At 39.4% G+C, this 21,341-nt stretch overlaps 1 protein-coding gene across 1 annotated transcript; it reads right to left on the bottom strand.

Annotated features, from left to right (window-relative positions):
- Positions 1 to 480: 480 nt before the first annotated feature.
- DMRTA1 (DMRT like family A1) lies at positions 481 to 5,783 on the bottom strand. The gene is made up of 2 exons (XM_036434291.2): positions 5,132 to 5,783; positions 481 to 1,572 (listed from the first exon to the last, which is right to left on the bottom strand). The coding sequence occupies exons 1-2, from the start codon at positions 5,724 to 5,726 to the stop codon at positions 725 to 727; spliced, it is 1,443 nt and encodes a 480-aa protein (XP_036290184.1). The 5' UTR covers positions 5,727 to 5,783; the 3' UTR covers positions 481 to 724.
- Between the last annotated feature and the right edge of the window lie 15,558 nt (positions 5,784 to 21,341).

Below are 21,341 nucleotides of genomic sequence, written 5' to 3'. Positions count from 1 at the left end.
ATGGCAGAGCCTTATTTTCCTAAGATTTACTTCATTGGCCTTTGTGTCATTCACAACATTCACTTTAAAGAGAAATGTTTTATTAATGGCACTGTTATCACAAAGGACAGATACAAATAAAAAACAAGACATTTAGAAAAAGTAAGGAATTTAAATTTCTCAGAAGTTTTACTTATTACTAATCATGTATATGTGAATAAAATATTTTAAAATGCTTTGAATAACTTTTTTCTTTTCTCTCCAGTGTACAAGGAACAGAAGGAAAGAAAAAGTTCAAAACAATAATTATTTAGACATACCTCAATTGTTCAATTCTTCCTTTGGTTAATTTTATATAATGCTGGATTGTTTCATACTTACAAATGTATTTTACAACTATAAACCCCACTTTTCAATAAAATAAAATAAGAAACAAGTACAGTTTTAAAATAGGAATTTATGTATATTTTAGGGAGAAAGTGTGTTAGTTTAAAGTAAAAGTATTTCTCGAAACGGCTTTATTCAAGGCACATATAATGTTTAAATGTTTCTTTCACTTAATAAATGCTAAAGAAGTCTTTAAATCTCAAGTTTATTATATTGTTTTTTAAAAACAGCATCTTTAAGGCCTGGCAATCCACTCACCTAATAGTGAACACATCAGGAGATGTGGATGTGGGGGTAGGTGTGGGGTCGCATTGCATGCCTTTTAGGAATGCTTCAGAAAGGGGAACAGACAGGTGAGTTACAGATTGTCCCGAGTCAGCCTGGAATACAGTCTGCTGCCAGTTATATTGTCTTTACTGGGACGGTGGGAGGAATCCCTAATCATCCCCGAAAAGGCATAATCCAAAGCTGGGTGAAAAGGCAATGCTGGTACCAGCCCAGGAGTTAGGTACGGAGACATGAAACCAGGTAGCCCTCTTCCCGGAGAGGAATACGCCAGCCGGAAGGGACTGATACCTAGTCTAGGACTTAAGCTGTAGAGACTTGAATCATGTCCGTAAGAAGCAGAACTGGCTTGAAGAGGAGAAAAAGCTGATTTATTTTCTAGCGTTCCAAAACCAATTCCAGCGAAACTGAAGTTTGAAGCTCTCTGGAAAGCTGTATTTCCCAAGTCTCCTGAGCTTGCTAGGTCCCTGCTGTCTGGCTGGTGCTCTTTCCCATTTAGGACCTGTTCGATGGCTTGGACCACATCCCCTTGGCAGAACTGCAGAATGCTTTCCAGCCGGCCGCGCCTGTAACTTGGGAAGATCTTGGTGAGGATATCAAGAGGATCTCTTGGTCTTGAAGACACGGTGCGAAGTCTGGACCTGGGAGCAGTGAAGTTCCTGGCCCACTCGCTTTCGTTTCCTGATTCCAGGTCAGAGGATGATAGAGACCTGGGGCTCTCTTCACCTCCGGATTGCTCCCCAGGGTGAGGGGACACAAGGCCATCACCCTTGTTTGAGTTTTCTGAAACAGATGACCTAAGATTGTGTTTTCCAGTGACACCCACAGGCTTAGGAGATGGTCCCAGGGTGAGCTGATGAGGTTTGGAGACCGGTTCTTTTTGTCCACTCTCGTATGAGTCACATTTACTCTCTTGGTGTTCTGGGGGGGAAAGAAAAATAAAGAGGAATCAAATAAGGAGAAACTTCCCAGAACATCGTTCTGCCTACTCAAAAATAATGCTGGATGGAATAATTCATTCCCTCATGGTATATTAGTAATACTTATTCATTGTAAGACATTTTAATGAATAAGAATGTTTAAAGCTCATTTGAAAATGCTAATGCTGGAATAGTGAGGAAATGCTATTTATGATGCCATTTCAAGATCACAAAAGTTAAATAATATATAAATTCAGTATCTTATTTAGGAATCAGAAATGAGAGTCCATTGTTATCCCAAATTGTTAATGTAACACCCAGTATTGCAATTTGAGGTTTTCCCAAATGTCTCTTAAGTTTTGTTGTTATCCAAGCGGGTCTTCTTTTCACAATGACATGATGCAAAAAGAACTGAGTGAAATAGTATGTTTAGGTAAGAAGTCAAAAGAAGAAGCAACCTGAGTATGAAAATGAATATTCTATTGAATCACTAATGCTACATTTCTACAATTGGTTTTTAATGCTCACATTAGCAAGTTCCAACTAAATTACCTGAATAATGTAAAAAAAAAAAAAAATGACAAGATTGTTTACTCCATATCAAATCTAAACCAATAATGATGACTGTTGTACCAATCTCAAATCACACCAGTCACATACTTCATTTTAGTGAGTTGGTATTTGTTACAATTCTCTGTGAAATACAGGCTTTTCTTTTCAACCCTAGGAAAATATTGAGAGAAGAGGTTACAGTCAAATTGTTCCTAAGAGAAAATTAGAAATAGCACTATTGCACTATTGTAATTTGTATGGGTCTTCAAAGTGTGTGGTAAAAATAATGTATTATGTATTTATTTCAAATCTCAACTCCCTTGTAATCTTAAGGGGGAATTTTCCAAAAAAATGTTTTTACAGAGCAATCTGATTTTTCTACCTCAACTGGTTGAGCATGAATATTAATAAAACAAGAATATCTTTAGGAAAATAACAATGCATATATTCACTAAGTAATTTTTATTTTGGTTTACCCTATAGTCTTATTTTATCTCATTTCTATTTTCAAAGAGTAGATTGTCAAATGGGATACTCAGAAAATGTCAGTCAAACTTTCTTTTTCTACTTTCTTATGAATGCAACAAAACAAATACTGCCTAAAGCAGTGATTTACAACCACAATTTGCAAAACTCCTATGTTTTCTCAAGGAGAGGTCCTACGTTCTAAAATAATATCTACGATTTATTTTAAAATTAAAGTCAGTATACAGTTGAAAATTTTGATCACTAAAATGCTGTCATTATATCAAACATACAACAAAAGAAAGGATGTTTCTCCTAAAAAGTTTTAAAATTACAACTCTAGTATTGTCAACTTTAAATAAAATTCTTTTGATGTAATTCTGCCAAGTGGAAAGAGATTGGCATTGGTCTGCCATTCCATTTTATTTACAAGGATGATTCATTAAATATAGCCCCCTGAACGTGTAAGCCATCAACACTTTATCTCTAAAGCAATTTATAATTATTACATTGAACTCATGGAGTATAATACAATATAATACAATAAAATATGGATTGCATGAAACCATCTAGAAAATAAGTATCTTTAAAATACTGTGATATCATTTATATCATCTCTCTGTTCTTTCAACTCCTATTGCTCTTTTTACTTCTTTCCTATTATCATTGTATAGTATGTCTTGTAGTTTTTGGATAGGTATAGTTTTCCTCATTTTGAATATAAGGTCCTTTTGTGTAGGGAAATCTTTATTCACCTCTGAATCACTGTTAGTCTTTGTCTCACGAATGAGTAAATTAAGTATGTTCCTACAGCTCATGGATATTGTGTAAGAAGAGGCAGTTTAGAAAAGCCGTGAAACTAATCTTCCATAAAAGGGGGTCAACTGAGCCAAAAAACAAAATAACATAATTGGCCCCATGGAACAGAACACTTTGGTACCCCTCCAAGAAAAATACATAAATCGGTCTGTAGCAGAGGCTTGTCAGCCAAATCTCACTGTCAATTTAATTCATAGGATTTTAACTGTTACTTCTTTTCATAGTAGTTTTGTTTAATAACTCTGCTCTTCAGCCCTCTTTGATATTTCAAAAGAAATGTTTAAAGTCTATTTTGTCTGCTGAAATAAACTAAAACATGGGCAAAAAATGGCGTAAGTAAAAAAAAATCATATATGCCTTATGTAAATACAGAAATAGTGTTGTTGTTTTTTTTTTATCAAAAGCACACCCTGTGATATAAGATCTGCAGTTTTCATAATCTAGGAAAGTTTTCTAATTAATAACTTACTGTATCATTATCATACAATCTCATATAATACAACCTGTCTTGGATTGATTAAAAAAAAATACTGGAAACATTTTCACTGCTATGAGGACTACGAAATTCACTAAAATACAGTGGGATATGCATTAGCAGAAAAAGTTAATTTGGATATGTCAAATGTAGATATGTATGTTCAGTGTAGATATGTATGTATTTGTATATCTGTGTGTGTGTGTGTGTGTGTGTGTGTGTGTATCGTAACACAGTGCATGAAAGTGATTTGTGGCTGATAAATTAAAAAATAATAATAGTTAAAACTCCTTGGGTAAGAAATCGCTAATATTGGACTTTGAAATTCCTATATGTGTTTTCACAAATGTGGAAAAGTTATTTTTTTTTTCCATATAGGAAGAGCTGAAACTTCAAATATTGGAACATTTTACACTTTAGGAGGCTGACAAATGAGGAATGCGGGTTGAATGCTTAAAAATTTGGAGAGACTGGGATGAAAAGAGGCTTCGGTGGATTCCAGTCTCTTCCCCACTTCTCGCTGGCTCCAGAAGTTTGCCCCAAAGCTCAGGAACTCTACTCTCAACTCTCAGTGAGTTTCCCACCACAGGATCGGAAGGTTTACTCTGGTTTTACAGCTGAAACCGGTACGGGATCAAGCTCAAAACGCAGTCCCCTCACTAAACTTTTCACTCAATGATTACTCACACGAAGAAGTCACAGAAACTGGGGCACAAACTCCATGCCTAAGGTAAATTGCTCATCTGATTATTCACCCTTCACTTTTTCCATTATCTTATCCTATGGCCTTACAGAAAGCTTTTCCACAGTGAATGTGATGGCCCTCAACCGCCCTCATTCACGTCATATTGCAGAACGGTTTTCCAGAACTTAGTGTTCTTTTAAACTATATGTATGTGCGTGTGTGTGTGTGTGTGTGTGTGTGTGTGTATGTATGTATGTATGTATTTCAGAGAGGAAGGGAGAGGGAGAGAGAGAGATAGAAACATCAATAATGAGAAAATGATGAATCGGCTGCCTCCTACATGCCCTACACTGGGATTGAAGCCTGACACCTGGTCCTATGCCCTTGGACCAGGAATTGAATGGTGACCTGGTTCATAGTGGAGACTCAACCACTGAGCCACTTGGCTGAGCTTTTAAAACAACTTTTATTTGCCCGCCTCCAGGACAAGGCTGCTTGTTTCAAATACTTTCTCCCCAGAGCACTCATTTTCTTTTGCAAAGAGGGACATAAAAACCAACTCACCTTGCTTTCCCTCCGCGTCCTCTGGCTGGAAAGCCTGGGAAGCAGGGGTGGCCAGCCTGCCGGCCCGTCTCCAGGTCTCCAATCCCAGCGCAGTCACCTCCTCCGCAGGGACGCCCGCCTCCAGGGGGGTCTGGGTTCCGCCGCTGCCTCCCGAGGTCCGACCTCCGGGACCCTCCCCGTACAGGAGCCTCTGCAGCGCCCCGGCCTCGCTCTCCTCCTGCGCCTGCTGCCGGCGCAGCGCCACCTGCGCGGCCATGACGCGCTGGCGCTCGGCGATCAGGGCGCACTTGGCACAGGCGCAGGCCCGCCAGCGGCACAGGCGCTTGTGGCCCTTGAGCGCGGACACCACACCGTGGTTGCGGCAGCGCGCGCACTTGGGGGTCCGCGGGAAGCCGCCGCCCAGCGCGCCCACCAGCCCGGGCGCCGGCCGGGGGCCCCCGCTCCCCGCGGCTGCCGCCTGCAGCAGCAGGCTGGGCGGCCGCAGGAAAGTTGGGGGAAGCGGGATCCCCGGCGGCGGAGGGGCCGCCACCACCAGCCCCGGGGCCAGGCGGGGTCCCCCGCTGCAGCCTCGGCTCCCGCAGGGTGAGGGCTCCATTCCGGGGTTGCCCCAGAGAAGCGCGCTCGCTGCCTGCCACTAACCCTACGGGGGTGCAGGGACCAGGCGACGGCTGGGGTCCCTCACGCGGACAGAGTTTGGCACAATTGCCGCAGGGAGCTGGGGATTCCGGGAGGCGCAGGTGCCCAGTGAACGGCTGAGAGCCGGGCGCCGCGCTAAGGCCCCGGCGCCAGAGGGAAGCTCCTCCGAGAGGCTACCCCGCCCACCTGGCCTCCCGGCCAAGCTCAGAGCCCTGAGCCCTGGCCAGGGGAGGGGAGTGGGACCTTCTGGGAGGAGGGGCCACAGGAGGCACCAGAAACCCTCCTGATGGGATGCCCATGGCCTTTCCCCAAAGAAGCCCTTTTGCACTTGCTTCCCCATGAATTCCTCGCTGTTCGTATTTGTGAAACAATCTTCAAATCCTTTCCCAGGCCTCTTACTGCCCTCCTTAAATTAAGCAGTAGTAGTAAATGCTCCTTTCCCAAAATCTAGAACAAATACTGCAAAAGTGTGTAGGGACCAAAGAAAAGACCCCGAATAGCCGCAGCAATCTTAAAAGTGTGAAGATTTGAATGTGGAATGCTTTCCTTTCTTTTTCCCAGAGGAAGTCTTCAGGATGGGAGCATAGTCAGTTTTTATGAGAAAGCATAGCTCCACAGGCTGCAAACATTACCCACTTGAAAGCTGCTTTACTTTAAGTAGGTCTTAGGGCTAAGTCAAAACAACGGATAATGAAGGGGATTAATTCACATCCAGATTCTTCTTCTGCATTTTGTTTATTAGCAGGTGCACATTTGGACTCTACGTATTATTAAATTTTGAAAGGCTACCTCCCAAAAGAGTCTATGAATTTCTTATCTGGAACTATTTATTAACAATTGGGTTAAAGCTATCTCAAACATACAATAGTACTTCACATTTCTGTTGTAAAGTCTCAGGGAAGGTCCTTTAGGTTCTTTAAATATGCTATCATAAAAATGCATTCTTGAAATATGCACTTAATGCCTTTAACTGTAAGAAAAGTTCATATTGCTTTAAACTGAAAGAGCATTTGAGGTAGAAACTTCATGAGTGTTTGTTCTTACTGGAGAGGAGACTCAGGGCTTTCTCATTCTTTGAGATAATATTCAGTTGCCTAGACGGACAATTCTTTTTTTTTTTTTTTTTATATCTTATTGATTTTTTTTTTTTTTTTACAGAGAGGAAGGGAGAGGGATAGAGAGTTAGAAACATCGATGAGAGAGAAACATCAATCAGCTGCCTCCGGCACACTCCCTATCGGGGATGTGCCCGCAACCAAGGTACATGCCCTTGACCAGAATCGAACCTGGGACCCTTCAGTCTGCAGGCCGACGCTTTATCCACTGAGCCAAACTGGTTAGGGCTAGAGGGACAATTCTTATTCTAGCCCTAAGATGGAAAGTAATAATGACACTTTTATCATTCCACCTATTGGCATCCAGTGTCCAGGGAAGATACTGCTAATCAAACTGGGCTTTCTCCTCCCGGCCACTCCACACCATCACTACCATCACTGCTCTGCCATATCCACACGGTGGTATCCTGTCATTGAGGTTTTCTATCCTTCCTAAGCATTGGAACCACCTAGGACACTTTTAAATGATATAGTCGCAGGTATTCTGATCCTTTAGGTCTAGTATTTTGGGGGGTTTTATTTTATAGGGTTTGGTTTTATTTTTAATGACTTTTTTAAAAAAAATTATCTTTATTGATGAAAGTATTACAGATACTCTCCCCATTGACCCCCTTTCCCTCCCAGGTTCTCACCACACTATGCCTGTGTCCATGGATTATGCATATATGCATATATAACTTCTTGGGTTAATCTCTTTCCAAACCTCATCCACCCCCTCTGAGATTGGTCAGTCTGTGCCATTTCTATGTCTCTGGACCCATTTTGTTCATCAGTTTATTTTGTCCATTAGATTCCACCTATGAGTGAGGTCATGTGATACTTGTCTTTCTCTGACTGGCTTATTTCACTTAGCATAATAGTTTCCAGGTCTCTCCATGCTGTCTCAAAGGGTAAGAGATTCTTCTTTTTTATAGCTGCATAGTATTCCATGGTGTCAATGTACCACAGCTTTTTTATCCACTCATCTGCTGATGGACACTTAGGCTGTTTCCAGATCTTAGCTATTGTAAATTGCACTGCTATGAACATAGGAGTGCATACATTCTTTCTCATTGGTGTTTCAGGATTCTTAGGACATATTCCTAAAAGTGGGATCGCTGGGTCAAATGCAGTTCCATTTTTAATTTTTTGAGGAATTTCCATACTGTTTTCATTAGTGGCTGCACCAGTCAGCATTCCCACCAAACGTGTACTAGAGTTTCTGTTACATCATCGCCAGCACTTGTTATTTGTTGATTTGTTGATGGTGACCATTCCAGCAGGTGTGAGGTGATACTTCATTGTCCTTTGAATTTGCAATCTCTTTGATGATTAGTGGCTTTGAGTATTTTTTCATATGCCTCTTAGCCATTTGTACGTCCACTTTGGAGAAATGACCATTAGGTCCTTTGACCATTTTTAATTATTGTACTGTTTGTCTTCCTTTTGTTAACTTATATGAGTTCTTTATATATTTTGGAGATAAACCCTCATCAGATATATCATTGGCAAATAACCTTCCCCATACAATGGGCTCCCTTTTCATTTTGTTGATGGTTTCTTTTGTTGTGCAGAAGCTTTCTATTTTTATGTAGACCCATTTGTTTATTTTCTCCTTTGTTTCCCTTGCCCTAGGCGATGTATCAACAACATATTGTTGTGAAAGATGTCTGAGATTTTGCTGCTTATGGTTTCTTCTAGGATTTTTACAGTTTTAGGATTTACATACAAGTCTTATATCCATTTTCAGTTTATTCTTATGTATGTGTAATTTGGTAGTCTAGTTTCTTTTCTTTTTTTACCTATCCAATTTTCTCAACACCATTTATTAAAGAGACTGTGTTTACTCCATTGTAAGTTGTTGCCTCCTTTGTCAAATATTAATTGAGTGTGATAGGTTGGTTCGATTTCTGGGTTCTTTGTCCTGCTCCATTGACCTGTTCTTGTGCCAGTACCAGGCTGCTTTGATTACAGTGTCTTTGTACTATAACTTGATTGCTATTATTGTGATCCCTCCAACTTTGATCTTTCTCAATATTGCTGTGGTTATTCAGGGTTTAGTATTTATTCTAGATCTGTGAAATAGGGCAAGTGATACTGGTTTTCACTTTTGACTTTGATACATACCTTGCACAACTTATAAAGAATTGAAAATAAGTGAATGTATTTAAATAAAATGTACCAATTTAAATGAAAAATGAAAAAATGTGTGAAAGAATAAAAACAAATAAACTTTGCTAACACAAAAAATAAAGATCTAAATATATGATGAGTATATTGTGTTCAAGATCAGAAGACACAACACAGTTAAGAACACAATTATACCTAAATTGATCTATAAATCACTTCAGTCTCAAAATTCCAACAGACTTTTCAGAATAAACTGTCAAATCCATTCTAAAATTTGTGTGGAAATGCAAAGGAAGGACCTAAAATAGCCAAAACATCTTTGAAAAGGGGTAAAGTTGCAAGGCTAACAATATCTTATTTTGCAAGTAATTACAAAGTTACCAATGTAGTATTGGTGAAAAGAGAGAAAAACCTACCAATGTGACAGAATAGAGAGTTTAAAAATAGATAACCAATTTTAAGCAAAAATGCAAAGTAAATTCAGTGGTAAAAGAATAGTTTTATTCCTAACAAATTTTTCTGGAACAATAGGGCATTTGTATGTAAAAAAAAAAAAAAAAAATTGTTGACTTTGAACCATACCTTATACAACTTACAAACACTGGCTTAAAAAGGATCACAGACCTAAATGTAAGTCATAAAACCATATAACATAGGATAACAAGTTTGTGATCTTGAGTTATGCAAATATTTCTTAGATACAACAATGAAAGTATGATCCCCAAAAAGAACAAACTGATAAAGTATGATTTATCAGAATTAAGTACTTTTCTTCAGAAGACATAGTTCATAGATTGAAGCATCATACCACTGACTGAGAGAAAATAATTGTAATACATATATCTGATGAAGGTCCTGTATACATAGTAAATAAGAAATTTTGAAACTCAAAAGAAAAAAAGGACCCATTTTTTTAAATGAGCAAAAGACTCAAATAAGCATGTCACCAGAAATGATATAGACTTATTAAAAAAAAAAAAGCACATAATGCTGAACATCATTAGTCATGAGGGAAATGCAAGCTAAACTGTACCATGAACTACACATCTGTTAAAGCGGCAAAAATGTAAACGATGACCATACAAAATATCGGCAAGAAGGTGGAGCAGCTAGGACTCTCATGCACCCTTGCTCGAAATGTCAAACAGTCCAACCAGCTCGGAAGCCAGTTGAGTGTCATAAAAAGCTAAACATGCATGTTCCCAGTCATCGCAGAAATAAAGCAAATGGCCATACAAAGCAGCAAACTGGAAAAACCCAAACAACCATCAACAGTTAATATAAGCACACAACAGAATACTACTTAGCAACAAACAAAGTACATGGCTACATGCTACACATGAATAACCCTAAAAATCATTATTTTGAAAGGCAGAAACCAGGTATAAATGAGTATGTGCTCTATGATATCATCCTATATAATAAAGAGGTAATATGTAAATTGACCCTCATGCTGAAGGCATGCACAGCAGGGGCGGGGCATCAGGGGCAGGGCTGGAGGCCACTCCACACAGCTTCCACCCCGGTTCCTGTGGCCCCACAGGGGGTAGAGGGTTCTACCGGGGATTATGCAGCCACACACACACACTGTGGGGATCCCTGTGTCCACTTCACGTGGCTTCTGCCAGGATTTACGTGGCCCCATGTGCATGTCGTGGGGGCGGTACTCAGCAGCCGCTTCATGCAGTCCAAAGGTGGGGCATCGGGGAAAGACTCCAGGACTCGGGGTGGTCCCATGGAGCAGGGAGGTGGGCGGGGGGGTCATGGGTCTCACACGATTTTGTGCAATGGGTCACTAGTTTAGTATATAAAATACTAAGAATTGATACTGACAGAAATACATCAGTGGTCCCTGGGAACAGGTTGGAAACAGGTTTTGGAAGGATAGTTAAAGATGGGCAGGAAGAATAACAAAGGATCAAAAGAAAACTTTTTGGAGGTGATGAATATATTCTTTAATTGTGATAATGACTATATATATATATATATATATATATATATATATATGTGTGTGTGTGTGTGTGTGTGTGTGTGTGTGTGAAAATATATCAAATATATATATGTCAAAATATATCAAACTGTGTACATTAAATATATACAGATTGTTGTATGTCAAATATACTATAACTAGAGGTGCAGTGCAAGAAATCCCTGCACAGGTAGGGTCCCTATTGGTGGCTGCCAGTGGCTGGGGCCTTCCTTCACACCTGCTTTGGCCTGGTGCCACCACCTACTCCACCATCCTACCATTCCCACTCTCGTCGGGGCCTATTGGGGCTGGCAGTGTCTTCACTGCAGCCCACTGCCAGCACCACATCGCCAATGCCCGCCATGTTCTGCACCGGACCCTGGTGGTCAGCACATGTCCAATTCCCAGTTGGTCCAAGTCCCACCCATAGGGACAATTTGCATATTAGCCTTTTATTATCTATCAATATTATATATACAACAGGCCCAATGCATGAACATTCGTGCAAGAGTAGGCCTTCCTTCTCCTGGCTGCTGGCACTGGCTTCCCTTTGGGACCCAGACTGCCAGCATCACCTTTCCTCCAGCACCCAGGCTTCCCTCCTCCAGCCACTGGCAGGAACTCAGAACCCAGGCTGGCTTCCCCCCTCCCCCCCACCCCCCGGCCCTGGATTCATCAGGAAGGATGTCCAGAATGATGTCCAAAAGACATCTGGTCTAATTAGAATATTACCCTTTTATTATTTAGATATAAAACCCTAATATGAAAATATACTGAACAGCAGAACTGAACTGCTGGTGTGCGCTGACCACCAGGGGGCACACGTGGACCATGGCGGGAAATCAGCAGCAGAGGGCAGAGAGTGGAACATGTTGAGCATGGGCAGCAGGTGGCCAAGTGCAGAACATGGCAGGTGTTGGCTACAGCAGGATGGTAGAGCAGGTGAACGGGGGTGCCAGACCAAGGTGGGGTGCCAGTCACTGCCATTGGGGCAAGCCACTGAAAATTCTTTGCTCCCATGTGGTCCTGCCCAGTGCTCTCACCTACTGCAAGCACCTGCCCCACCTGCACCTGCTACCAGTGCCCAGCACCAGTCCTAATCACTCGGCATCATCAGCAAGTGTGAGCAGCGGCAGCTAAACCCATCGCCCTTCAGGACTTCTCCACCTTCCCCTGCTCCTGAAGGGTTATTGGGGCTGACAGCCACCTCTCGCACTGCTACTGGCGACAGCCCCACTCACAACCACAGCCAGCGCCAGAGCTACCACTCGCACCCACTGCTGGTGCCCTGTGTTGGTCCGGATCGCTTTGTGCTGTCAGCAGATGTGAGCGGCTGCAGGCCCCAGTCGCCCCTGAGGGCTTCTCCATCTCCCCCTGCTCCTGATGGGCAATCGGGGCAGCAGCCGCTTCTCGAACCTGCTGCTGGTACAGGCCCCAATTCCTCTGTGCCATGCGAGGGGGGCCAGTGCCATTAACACGTGGGAGTGGCAGTGGCTGGGGTGGAGCTTCCAGCAAAGAGGGGACCAGAGGCCATGACATGGGAGGGTGAGGGAGAGGCTGTGCCAGAACATGAAGGATGGGCCGAGACCTATCCCTGTGCCCATTGCAGCCTCACAGCCCAGAGTTCCTTTCAAGGTTCACGGATTTGTGCAGTGGGCCCCTAGTATAGGATAAAGCTGCTATGAAAAATAAAACCTCTTGGTACCTCTAGAAGAAGAAAAACAGAATAACATAGACCCTAATCTAAGCACCCAAAGCTGGGGCACTGATTCTGAACACACTTATTTCTTCTCAAATGCACTAAAAATCTCAAATCTTTTATCTTCTCATATAACACTACATGTTCTATCTTCTCAGATTATATTTTTCCCCCTCTGTTTATGCCATCCAACAGCAAGAGAGCACTGTGACTGCTCTTATAAGTCACTGAGAAAATGTGAACAGCTGCAATTTAGCAGTGGCAACAGTTTCATCAAATGAAAAATTGAAGAGAAAGAAGAACATGTTTTTAAACTGTGTGCAAGTATCACAAATAATGTCGTTTAAAATTCATTCCAAGTAAAGTTAAAAAAAAGGAGGAGGAGGAGGAGAAGAAGAAGAAGAGGAAGAAGAGGAAGAAGAGGAAGAGGAGGAAGAGGAAGAGGAAGAAGAAGAAGAAGAGGAAGAAGAGGAAGAAGAGGAAGAAGAGGAAGAAGAGGAAGAGGAAGAGGAAGAGGAAGAGGAAGAGGAAGAGGAAGAGGAAGAGGAAGAAGAAGAAGAAGAAGAAGAAGAAGACGACGACGAAGACGACGACGAAGACGACGACGATGACGGCGGCGGCGGCGACGACTGGCCTGATAAATGGGAAATGTAGAAGCATATCAGCAGGAAAGAAATGAAAGCTAATAAATAGAATTTCTCTCAAGCTCAAAAACATCTCTGGTCCTCCTTTTTGTTACTATGTCTACTTTAATCCCTCATCCACCCTAAACCCTTAGAGTCAACTGCCACGTTTTTGTTTGTTCACTGTACCAACCACTCAGCACAGAGAAGGAAAAGCACAAATCAGCAATCATAAATACAGGCCTGGCTCTTGTCGTAACTAAGATCTTGGGCAAAACATTTTTCCTCTCAGCTTCACTTCTCCCATAGCCAACTGAAAACATTAAGTCATCTCCAAAGATAAGTCCAAGGTTGTGGACCATTTCTTTTGCCAAACCTAGTCTGAAGTTATTTTTATGAACTCCATTCATACCCCCACTAAGACTCAGTCAAAGCGCCTTTCCTGCTGGAAGAGTAGCCTGGCTAACCTGCTGGTAAAGTGAACGTGTTTGTACTTACTTGGCAAGAGGACTGAGGAGCTCGAAGGAGAGGCTCTAGATTGCCTATTTGTTCATGTTTACACATATACAAATCACTCCATGGCTTCAGAATACACGTGAGCACGCCTTGTATATGCCTACTCCAAGACTTCTCAGAGCCATACTATATTTGCTAATATTATGCTTTGATATTTTTTTAATATATTTTATTGATTTTTTTTACAGAGAGGAAAGGAAAAAGATAGAGAGCTAGAAATGTCCATGAGAGAGAAACATCGACCAGCTGCCTCTTGCACACCCCCTACCGGGGATGTGCCCACAACCAACGTACATGCCCCTGACTGGAATCGAACCTGGGACCTTTCAGTCCGCAGACCGACGCTCTACCACTGAGCCAAACCGGTTTCGCCATATGCTTTGATGTTTTTGAGGAGAAAGTTTGAACTGCTTCTCTGGGGTTCTTCAAAGGGCATTGATCACCATCATGATGGAGAGGCTGCCATCTGCAGGGTAACATGGATTTCACCCCTTGAACTGCATCTCATCAAATGGCCAGGCACCCCATGTCTGGGAAGAGAGAGGCCTCTTCAGAACATAGCCTCTCCTGGAGTGTTGTTGGGGAAAGATCGACATGTTTGGTGATATACATGATCAGCCAAGAAGTGTCCCTCCACCAAAGCCAGTATTCCTGAGAGTACACTGCTGCTAGGGAGAGATAATTCATTACACGGGATGTGTAACTAACCACTGCATGTGCATCCTGGGAAATAGGACTTCCTTACAAGACACCATCTCTGATCCCCTGCTCTGGGGTGGCGACAAGCCAGCTGGAGAATGTACACATTGTTCCCCCACAACCAAGGGGACACCGATTGCAACAGAGAGCAGCACGTGTTCTTTTGTGGCTTTATGAGCTCATTTCATACCAGTGGAGGATGCTAACCCAGAATCCTAAGGAACGAACAAAGACAGGGAACAGAGAAGTGCCTACTTTTCGAATAGCCATTTCTACATGCCCTGCACATAGTAAACATTCAACACATCTTTGAAAATAAGCAAAGAATAGATGCCACAGGACTTACTTGTAAGTTGGCTGAATCAGGCACTAATATCACATTACTTTTCCTTTGTATTCTGACATTTTTGAGAAGTAATTTCCAGTTCACTTAAAATTAATCCTTTCCTGTTTTACCTCCCTAATGTTTACATAAGCCGGAGTGTGATTTCTTTTTAAGTCTGGTTTACTGTTTCCTTTGTTTTCTTTACTTTTAATATTAAATAAAATATTTCATGACCATTTGTTCTTAAATAAAAAGTCTTGTGAAATTCTACTAGTAGTTATACTTTCCATGCCACTATAACTGTATTCTAGTATTTTTCAAAATGTTTAGATCTAAGCACACATATTTGCTTATGAGCATGTTAGTATGTTTGCTTCTAATCTTTTTTCTGCATACAAAAAGTTATATATATAATACTTTTAACTTAATATTGTGATGCATTTCCAATTTTTTGCATTTTGCAAGCATAAGCTCTAATAGCTATATAATGTTTCATTATTTTATGATTCATTATTTAGCCATACAATAATTACTTAATTCTTCTAGTTTTAGGACATTTATAATGTTTCATTATTCTCCCTGTTTTAAATAATAAATAAATATGTGAACTTAAAGTGGTTTCTATATTTCAAGTTATCTCTTTAGAATAAACCATAAGTAAAACCACTTAATTAAAAGTTATTGATATTTTTAACTTTTTTGACTCGTGTTAACAACTTTTCTTCCTGAAGAGATCATATGAATTTGAAGTCTGCTAGCAATATACAATTTATTTTATCATCATCTTATGGCTTCTTTTTTTTTTTTCTTTTAAGTGGCAGTGGCTTTCTTATTGAAAAATTGATGCTGCTTTCTCCTGAAATAACAGTGATAATCCAGAACTCCATTAGAAAAAGAATTCCCCAAGGTTTCAGTTCATAGAAAGATAATCACTGTTTTGCAAATCTCTGATTGAATATGATTGGAGGGAATTGAAGCAAAACTGGCAAAAGCTCTAATCATTGTAACATACTCTGCTGGTGCTTGGAGTAAATTACACAGGCTTTTGTGAACTTGCTGGTTCAAACAATTCCTTTTATAGGAGTGCTGTTGACTTAAAGGCTATAACAAGGAACCTTGCTGCCAATGTGGTTAATTCCGTAAGCACATGTTCAAAAGCTATGCTCTTTATTTCATTTACTCTAATGGATCTAAGTCTGCCCTGTAATAGGACTCAGAACTTCAGAAACTCCTGTTTTATTTTTTAACTCCTGGGATATTTAAAGTAATTTATGCTTAGGGATTGAGATAAGCTTTGCCATTTGTCGTACACTGAATGGAACCCACCATCATAAATTAACGTTTATGTTAAACATTTCCTCATAATTCAGTCCTCACACAGACAACTCAGGGCATATGTGAAAGCCCCTTATGTGGCTGTTAGAAATCATAGCAGAGTGAATACCACATACTAAATAATGAAGCATTTTAGTAAGAAGTTTAATGTAAAAATGCATCCTGGGTAAGTTCATTAAAAAGAAAACACAATAGCCATTACCAATAGATTTCCCTAATAAAATGTTACCATTTTAAGGGGTCCTCTGTATATGGACATCTCTCTCATTATTAAAGCTACCTTTTAAGAGCTGGTTATTGTATATCATGCACCATACTTGGGCTTTGTTTATGTAATCCTAATAATCACCTTATGGAGTCAGATTAAATTATCCTGATTTTTTAAAAACATTTTTTAAAATATATTTTATTGATTTTTCTTACAGAAAGGAAGGGAGAGAGATAGAGAGATAGAAACATCAATGAGAGAGAAACATTGACCAGCTGCCTCTTGCACACCCACTACTGGGGATGTGCCCACAACCAATGTATTGTACAAGCCCTTGACGGGAATCGAACCTGGAACCTTTCAGTCCACAGACAGACGCTCTACCACTGAGCCAAACCGGTTTCAGCTATCCTGATTTTTTTAATGAAAATGAAAAACGTTTCAAAGAGAAGAAGCCTTCAAGGTAGTCTAATATTCCAATTCCTTCACTCCTGCTTCTCCCCGTAGCCAGGCTGGCTTCCACTGCAGAGCAGGCTCAGAGGGCCGGGCATGCAGTTGTTCACAAGATAGTTACCCAAAGGAATGCTTATTGGCTGGCTCATTAGCCACCTCAAAATGCATCTGTTCCTTCAGGTAACAGCAAATCCATTTAAAAAAAATTAAAAAAAAAGAAGGTATGAAGGAAAATAATAAAGAGAAATTAAAAGTCCCACCTTTTGCATATCCTCTCTTCATTTAATGAAGTTAAATGATGGGTTTTTGCTGTTTTCCCTTTCTTACCATTTCCTACCATGTAACAGTAAGACAGAAATGAAGGCAAAAAAATTTTTTTTTTAGATTTGTTACTACTAGAAACTTGAAACATGTCTTCCTTTTACGCTCAAGCATACCCACATCAGAGCTGATACTGAATTTTACTCCTTTCAAAGCCTGACACTGAATACAAAGGTAGCTTTTCCCTCTCAAGGCAATTGTGAGACCCTGTCATTTGGCATCAGAAATGTACTTAAAGGCTTTCACAAAGTAAAAATTCACAAAAGACAAGTTTTATATACCCATTTGGAAAGCAAAAGAGTTAACTTTAAAAAAAAATGACACATTTTAATGTGTTAGTTCCTACTGTGTTTCATTGATTGTACACCAACAGGATATGAAAATCAATTCGTCAAATATCCTCAAAACCCCATGTGTTTTTGAAGAATTGCCACAGCCCCTAGAAAACAATTTTCTGTTCATTGTTGTTATAAAAATGATGAAATTGACATTGAAAGATATTATACATTCCTGCTTTTTTTTTTTTTCTTTTTCTTTTTCTTTTTTCTGTCCTGGGCTGTGCCAGAGTCTGTCTTCTGGAGCTTTCATTAGAAGTGTCCCAATTAAAAAGCTGAGAGAAAAAAATGTGGCTTCCATTCACAAGGATTTTAAATAAGAAGTAAATTCGGCAAATCAGTTCCTCCCTGGCTCCTAGCCATTCACATCTTTTGGTTTTGAAATCCATTTGAGTGTGAGCATAAGGTGGTTGTTATGAGGTGTTGTCAGGCCTCTCGCAGTGTTATTGTGCATGGTGGAAGGTGGTAGTTTTTGATCAATGTCTTCAAAGTCAAAGCTTGGAACATAATAGCTGCACATCAAAACCCAGGACCATAATGCAGTTAGCACCAACTCTTTCAGGTGGCCCCAGGGAATTACTTCATGCTCATGTTGAGCCTTCCCATAATTAGTCAGTTATAATGCTGTAGTAAGAGCAATGTGAAGATTTATAACTTGAGATTCATTATCGAAAGAGGTGCAGCAAAATCATTACCAGAAAATAAATAATAAATAAGCCTACCTATTTATTGATGCTCTTCTCCCTTTTTTATTCTGAATCCCTGATTATTGCATTTCTGTTCTGAAGACATCTCTTACTGACCCAATATCTTTACAAGAATGCCTATGTTTTTAGGCATTTTTAGGCTATTGATGCAATTATTGCATAAAATCTTGCCTAGCAGATTAAGTTACTAATGATAAAACTTTTTTGTTGCACCTTTTTCTATAGTCACATTACTTTTCCAAAAAATCTTCACATTCACAATTACTTTAAAATGATGGAGGGTTTTATTGTTAGTTTCTTTCCTTCTAAAAGTTTTTAACATTTAAGAAGAAAAGGCCATTTTGTTCATATATCCAAATAAGAGCATATATTATATAATCATATATATATATATATATATATATATATATATATATATATATATATGCTTTATTAAAGAAACTATAGAATCCCAGGTGGAAAACACACAATAAAAAGTCAAATAAATCCATCGTTAAGAGGTAAATGCACCATATGTTTCTCTAATACTGAGGCACAATGGGGTGCATCAAGAAACTCATTAAGTCAATGGAAATAGCAGCTGGGCCCTATCAAGATGTCTATTCATTTCACTTCTGAAATAGAAAAACAGAAAAATAGTGGACACATTTCATTTCTTCTGAGGTTTGAATGGGTCAAGTAGCATGGGGTTGGTGCAATGCAACATGCTAATATATCTTCCCTCTCAGCTTCTAATGTGATCAACTTTTAATAGTTTTTCTTTATTTGACCCTGTCAAGATGATGTTCTTCTCCCTGCACTCTTTGAATTTCTCTCATAAAAAAAATTAAAGCTTTGCCGAAGCACCTAAATAGCCAAGTAGAGTCATGCAACAGACCAAGTGAGCCAGATAAATGAGTTGAGCAGTGAATGAAGTCATAATACTTCTGTTTTGATTTTATGGACTTCAGAATGAAGTATGCATCGTATAAATTGCTCCCACTAAAATTTTGTGTGATTTTGATAAAGGCCTCAGTTCTCAAAGCATTCGTTTTCTCCTCCATAAATGTGGTTTTCAATACTTTTTTGTCAGTCAGTTTAAGAATCTGATGAAATTTATGAGTATCTGAAGACATGCACATATCAAAAAAAATTACATAGCATTTCCATCCCCTTTTAGTGTGAGAGCAAGAACAGATTCCTAAAGTCTCTTCCTAGCTTAAAATTCCATGTTTCTATGCTAATTTCAATACAAGTCTTCCTGATTCATGAAGCACATCTGCAACATTGAGACCAAGTGTCTAAATTCTCTAAAATGCTACTGTGGAAGGAATTCAATTCAGAATTACGGAATCTTAAGAGTTCAAAATGACCTTAACATTGATTAGTTTTATAATGCTAGACTCAAAGTTATAGTATCCATATTCATGTTTTAACAAAACAATGCTCTGAAGCAGAATGAGAAATGAAGTTTGAAAAAGGAACACCTCTAGTCATTTGGTTTAATAATAATACTTCATATTCTTGAATATTTTTTCTTCTTATATCATCTTCAAAATTCACACTTAGTTGAGAAATGTTTAACAGCTAAGGGGACAAAGCACATGTATTTTCCCTACTTGGTAATCACCACACTGCAAATTTTAAACTCCATCGTTGAGATTTTCATGCATCAATGATGAATTCAGAAGCACAAGGCTTAAATTCTAACGGAAAAGTTGACATTATCATAGTAAGGGCTCTGGTCATTGGGACTGCTAAAGCAGGTGAACTGAGGTCCCAAGACTTTTAAAATTCCAAGCTTCTCAGGGGTTCCTTCTTTCTTTTTTAAAATATATATTTTTAATTGATTTTTTTACAAAGAGGAAGGGAGAGAGATAGAGAGTTAGAAACATTGATGAGAGAGAAACATCAATCAGCTGCGTACTGGGGATGTGCCTGCAACCAAGGTACATGCCCTTGACCGGAATTGAACCTGGGACCTTTCAGTCCACAGGCTGATGCTCTATCCACTGAGCCAAACTGGTTTCAGTTAGGGTTCCCTCTTAATGGTTTTTGTATCTGTAGGGTGTTTTAAAATCAATTGAATTATATAAACTTTAAAATATTACTTACCCCAAAATTATGCAATCTAGTGTATTTTAAAATATATATCCAATTCATTTTAGCTGATGAAAGCGTCTACTTGTTCCAATGTTTGCTCTCTGCCTCAGTGAATGGAGAGTTTACCAGGCTCAACACAAAGTTCAAATAAACAGGCATGTCTTTGTGTCAGTACTTGCTGAGACTGTCAGATTCTCAACTGAGCTATCAACATTTGAAATTTGATTTATTTGTGGAAACCAAGAGGAGAGATTCTGTTGGGAAAAAAATCAGGTATCCCCTCTGTTTGCCTTCTCTTTAGTCTCTTACTCTTGACTGATTCCTTGTCATAAGCCACCAACATGCTCTAGTATCTGCTATCTTTCGAAAAATTCCTTTGATCCTGATATACCTTTCCTTCTTATCTCTCTGCTTCTCAGACAAATCCCAACAAGAGATGTCTACTTTGTCTCCACATCTAATAGTCACATCGAATAGGTTTCTATTCCCTTTTTCTACCTACACCACTTACTATGCTCACCAATGATTCCATGTATCAGAAAAAAAAAAAAAAGAATCAAATCATACTGATGCTGAAAAGGCACACTTGCTAGTTCAAAGCTTAGGTACTAGAAACGTGTTTCTACTTCATGTCTCTTGTTTCTTGGCCATCTGGTCCCAAATATATATATTTTAAAAAACTTCCTCAAAGTTTCCAAATAAAACTCCTCAGAATACATGGAGGTTTCAACAAATTGGGATGAATAGCAGAATAATGCTGTGTACCTACTTTATAACAATTCAATTCAATTCACATAAAATTCCATAGGAATAATAATAATAATACCAAAATAAAACTAATATCAGCAGTCTCTTCAACTATTGTTATTGGATAAATATACTTAGAGTGATTTCAGTTTAACCTCTAATTTTACAATTACTTGGTTTAAAAAAGATTTACATTTGGTCTGGGGAAGTTCAAATGAAAACTGGCTGCCTAAATATTAACTTACATTTATATATCTACTTCATAATACCAAATACATCTGTCAAAAAATTTAGTAGCTATTAATGTAATAATTTGATTTATTTAATTTAA

This window comes from Pipistrellus kuhlii, unplaced genomic scaffold, assembly GCF_014108245.1.
Source record: "Pipistrellus kuhlii isolate mPipKuh1 unplaced genomic scaffold, mPipKuh1.p scaffold_m20_p_12, whole genome shotgun sequence".
NCBI classification, from domain to species: domain Eukaryota; kingdom Metazoa; phylum Chordata; class Mammalia; order Chiroptera; family Vespertilionidae; genus Pipistrellus; species Pipistrellus kuhlii.
This window is presented reverse-complemented; position numbering and strand designations above follow the sequence as displayed.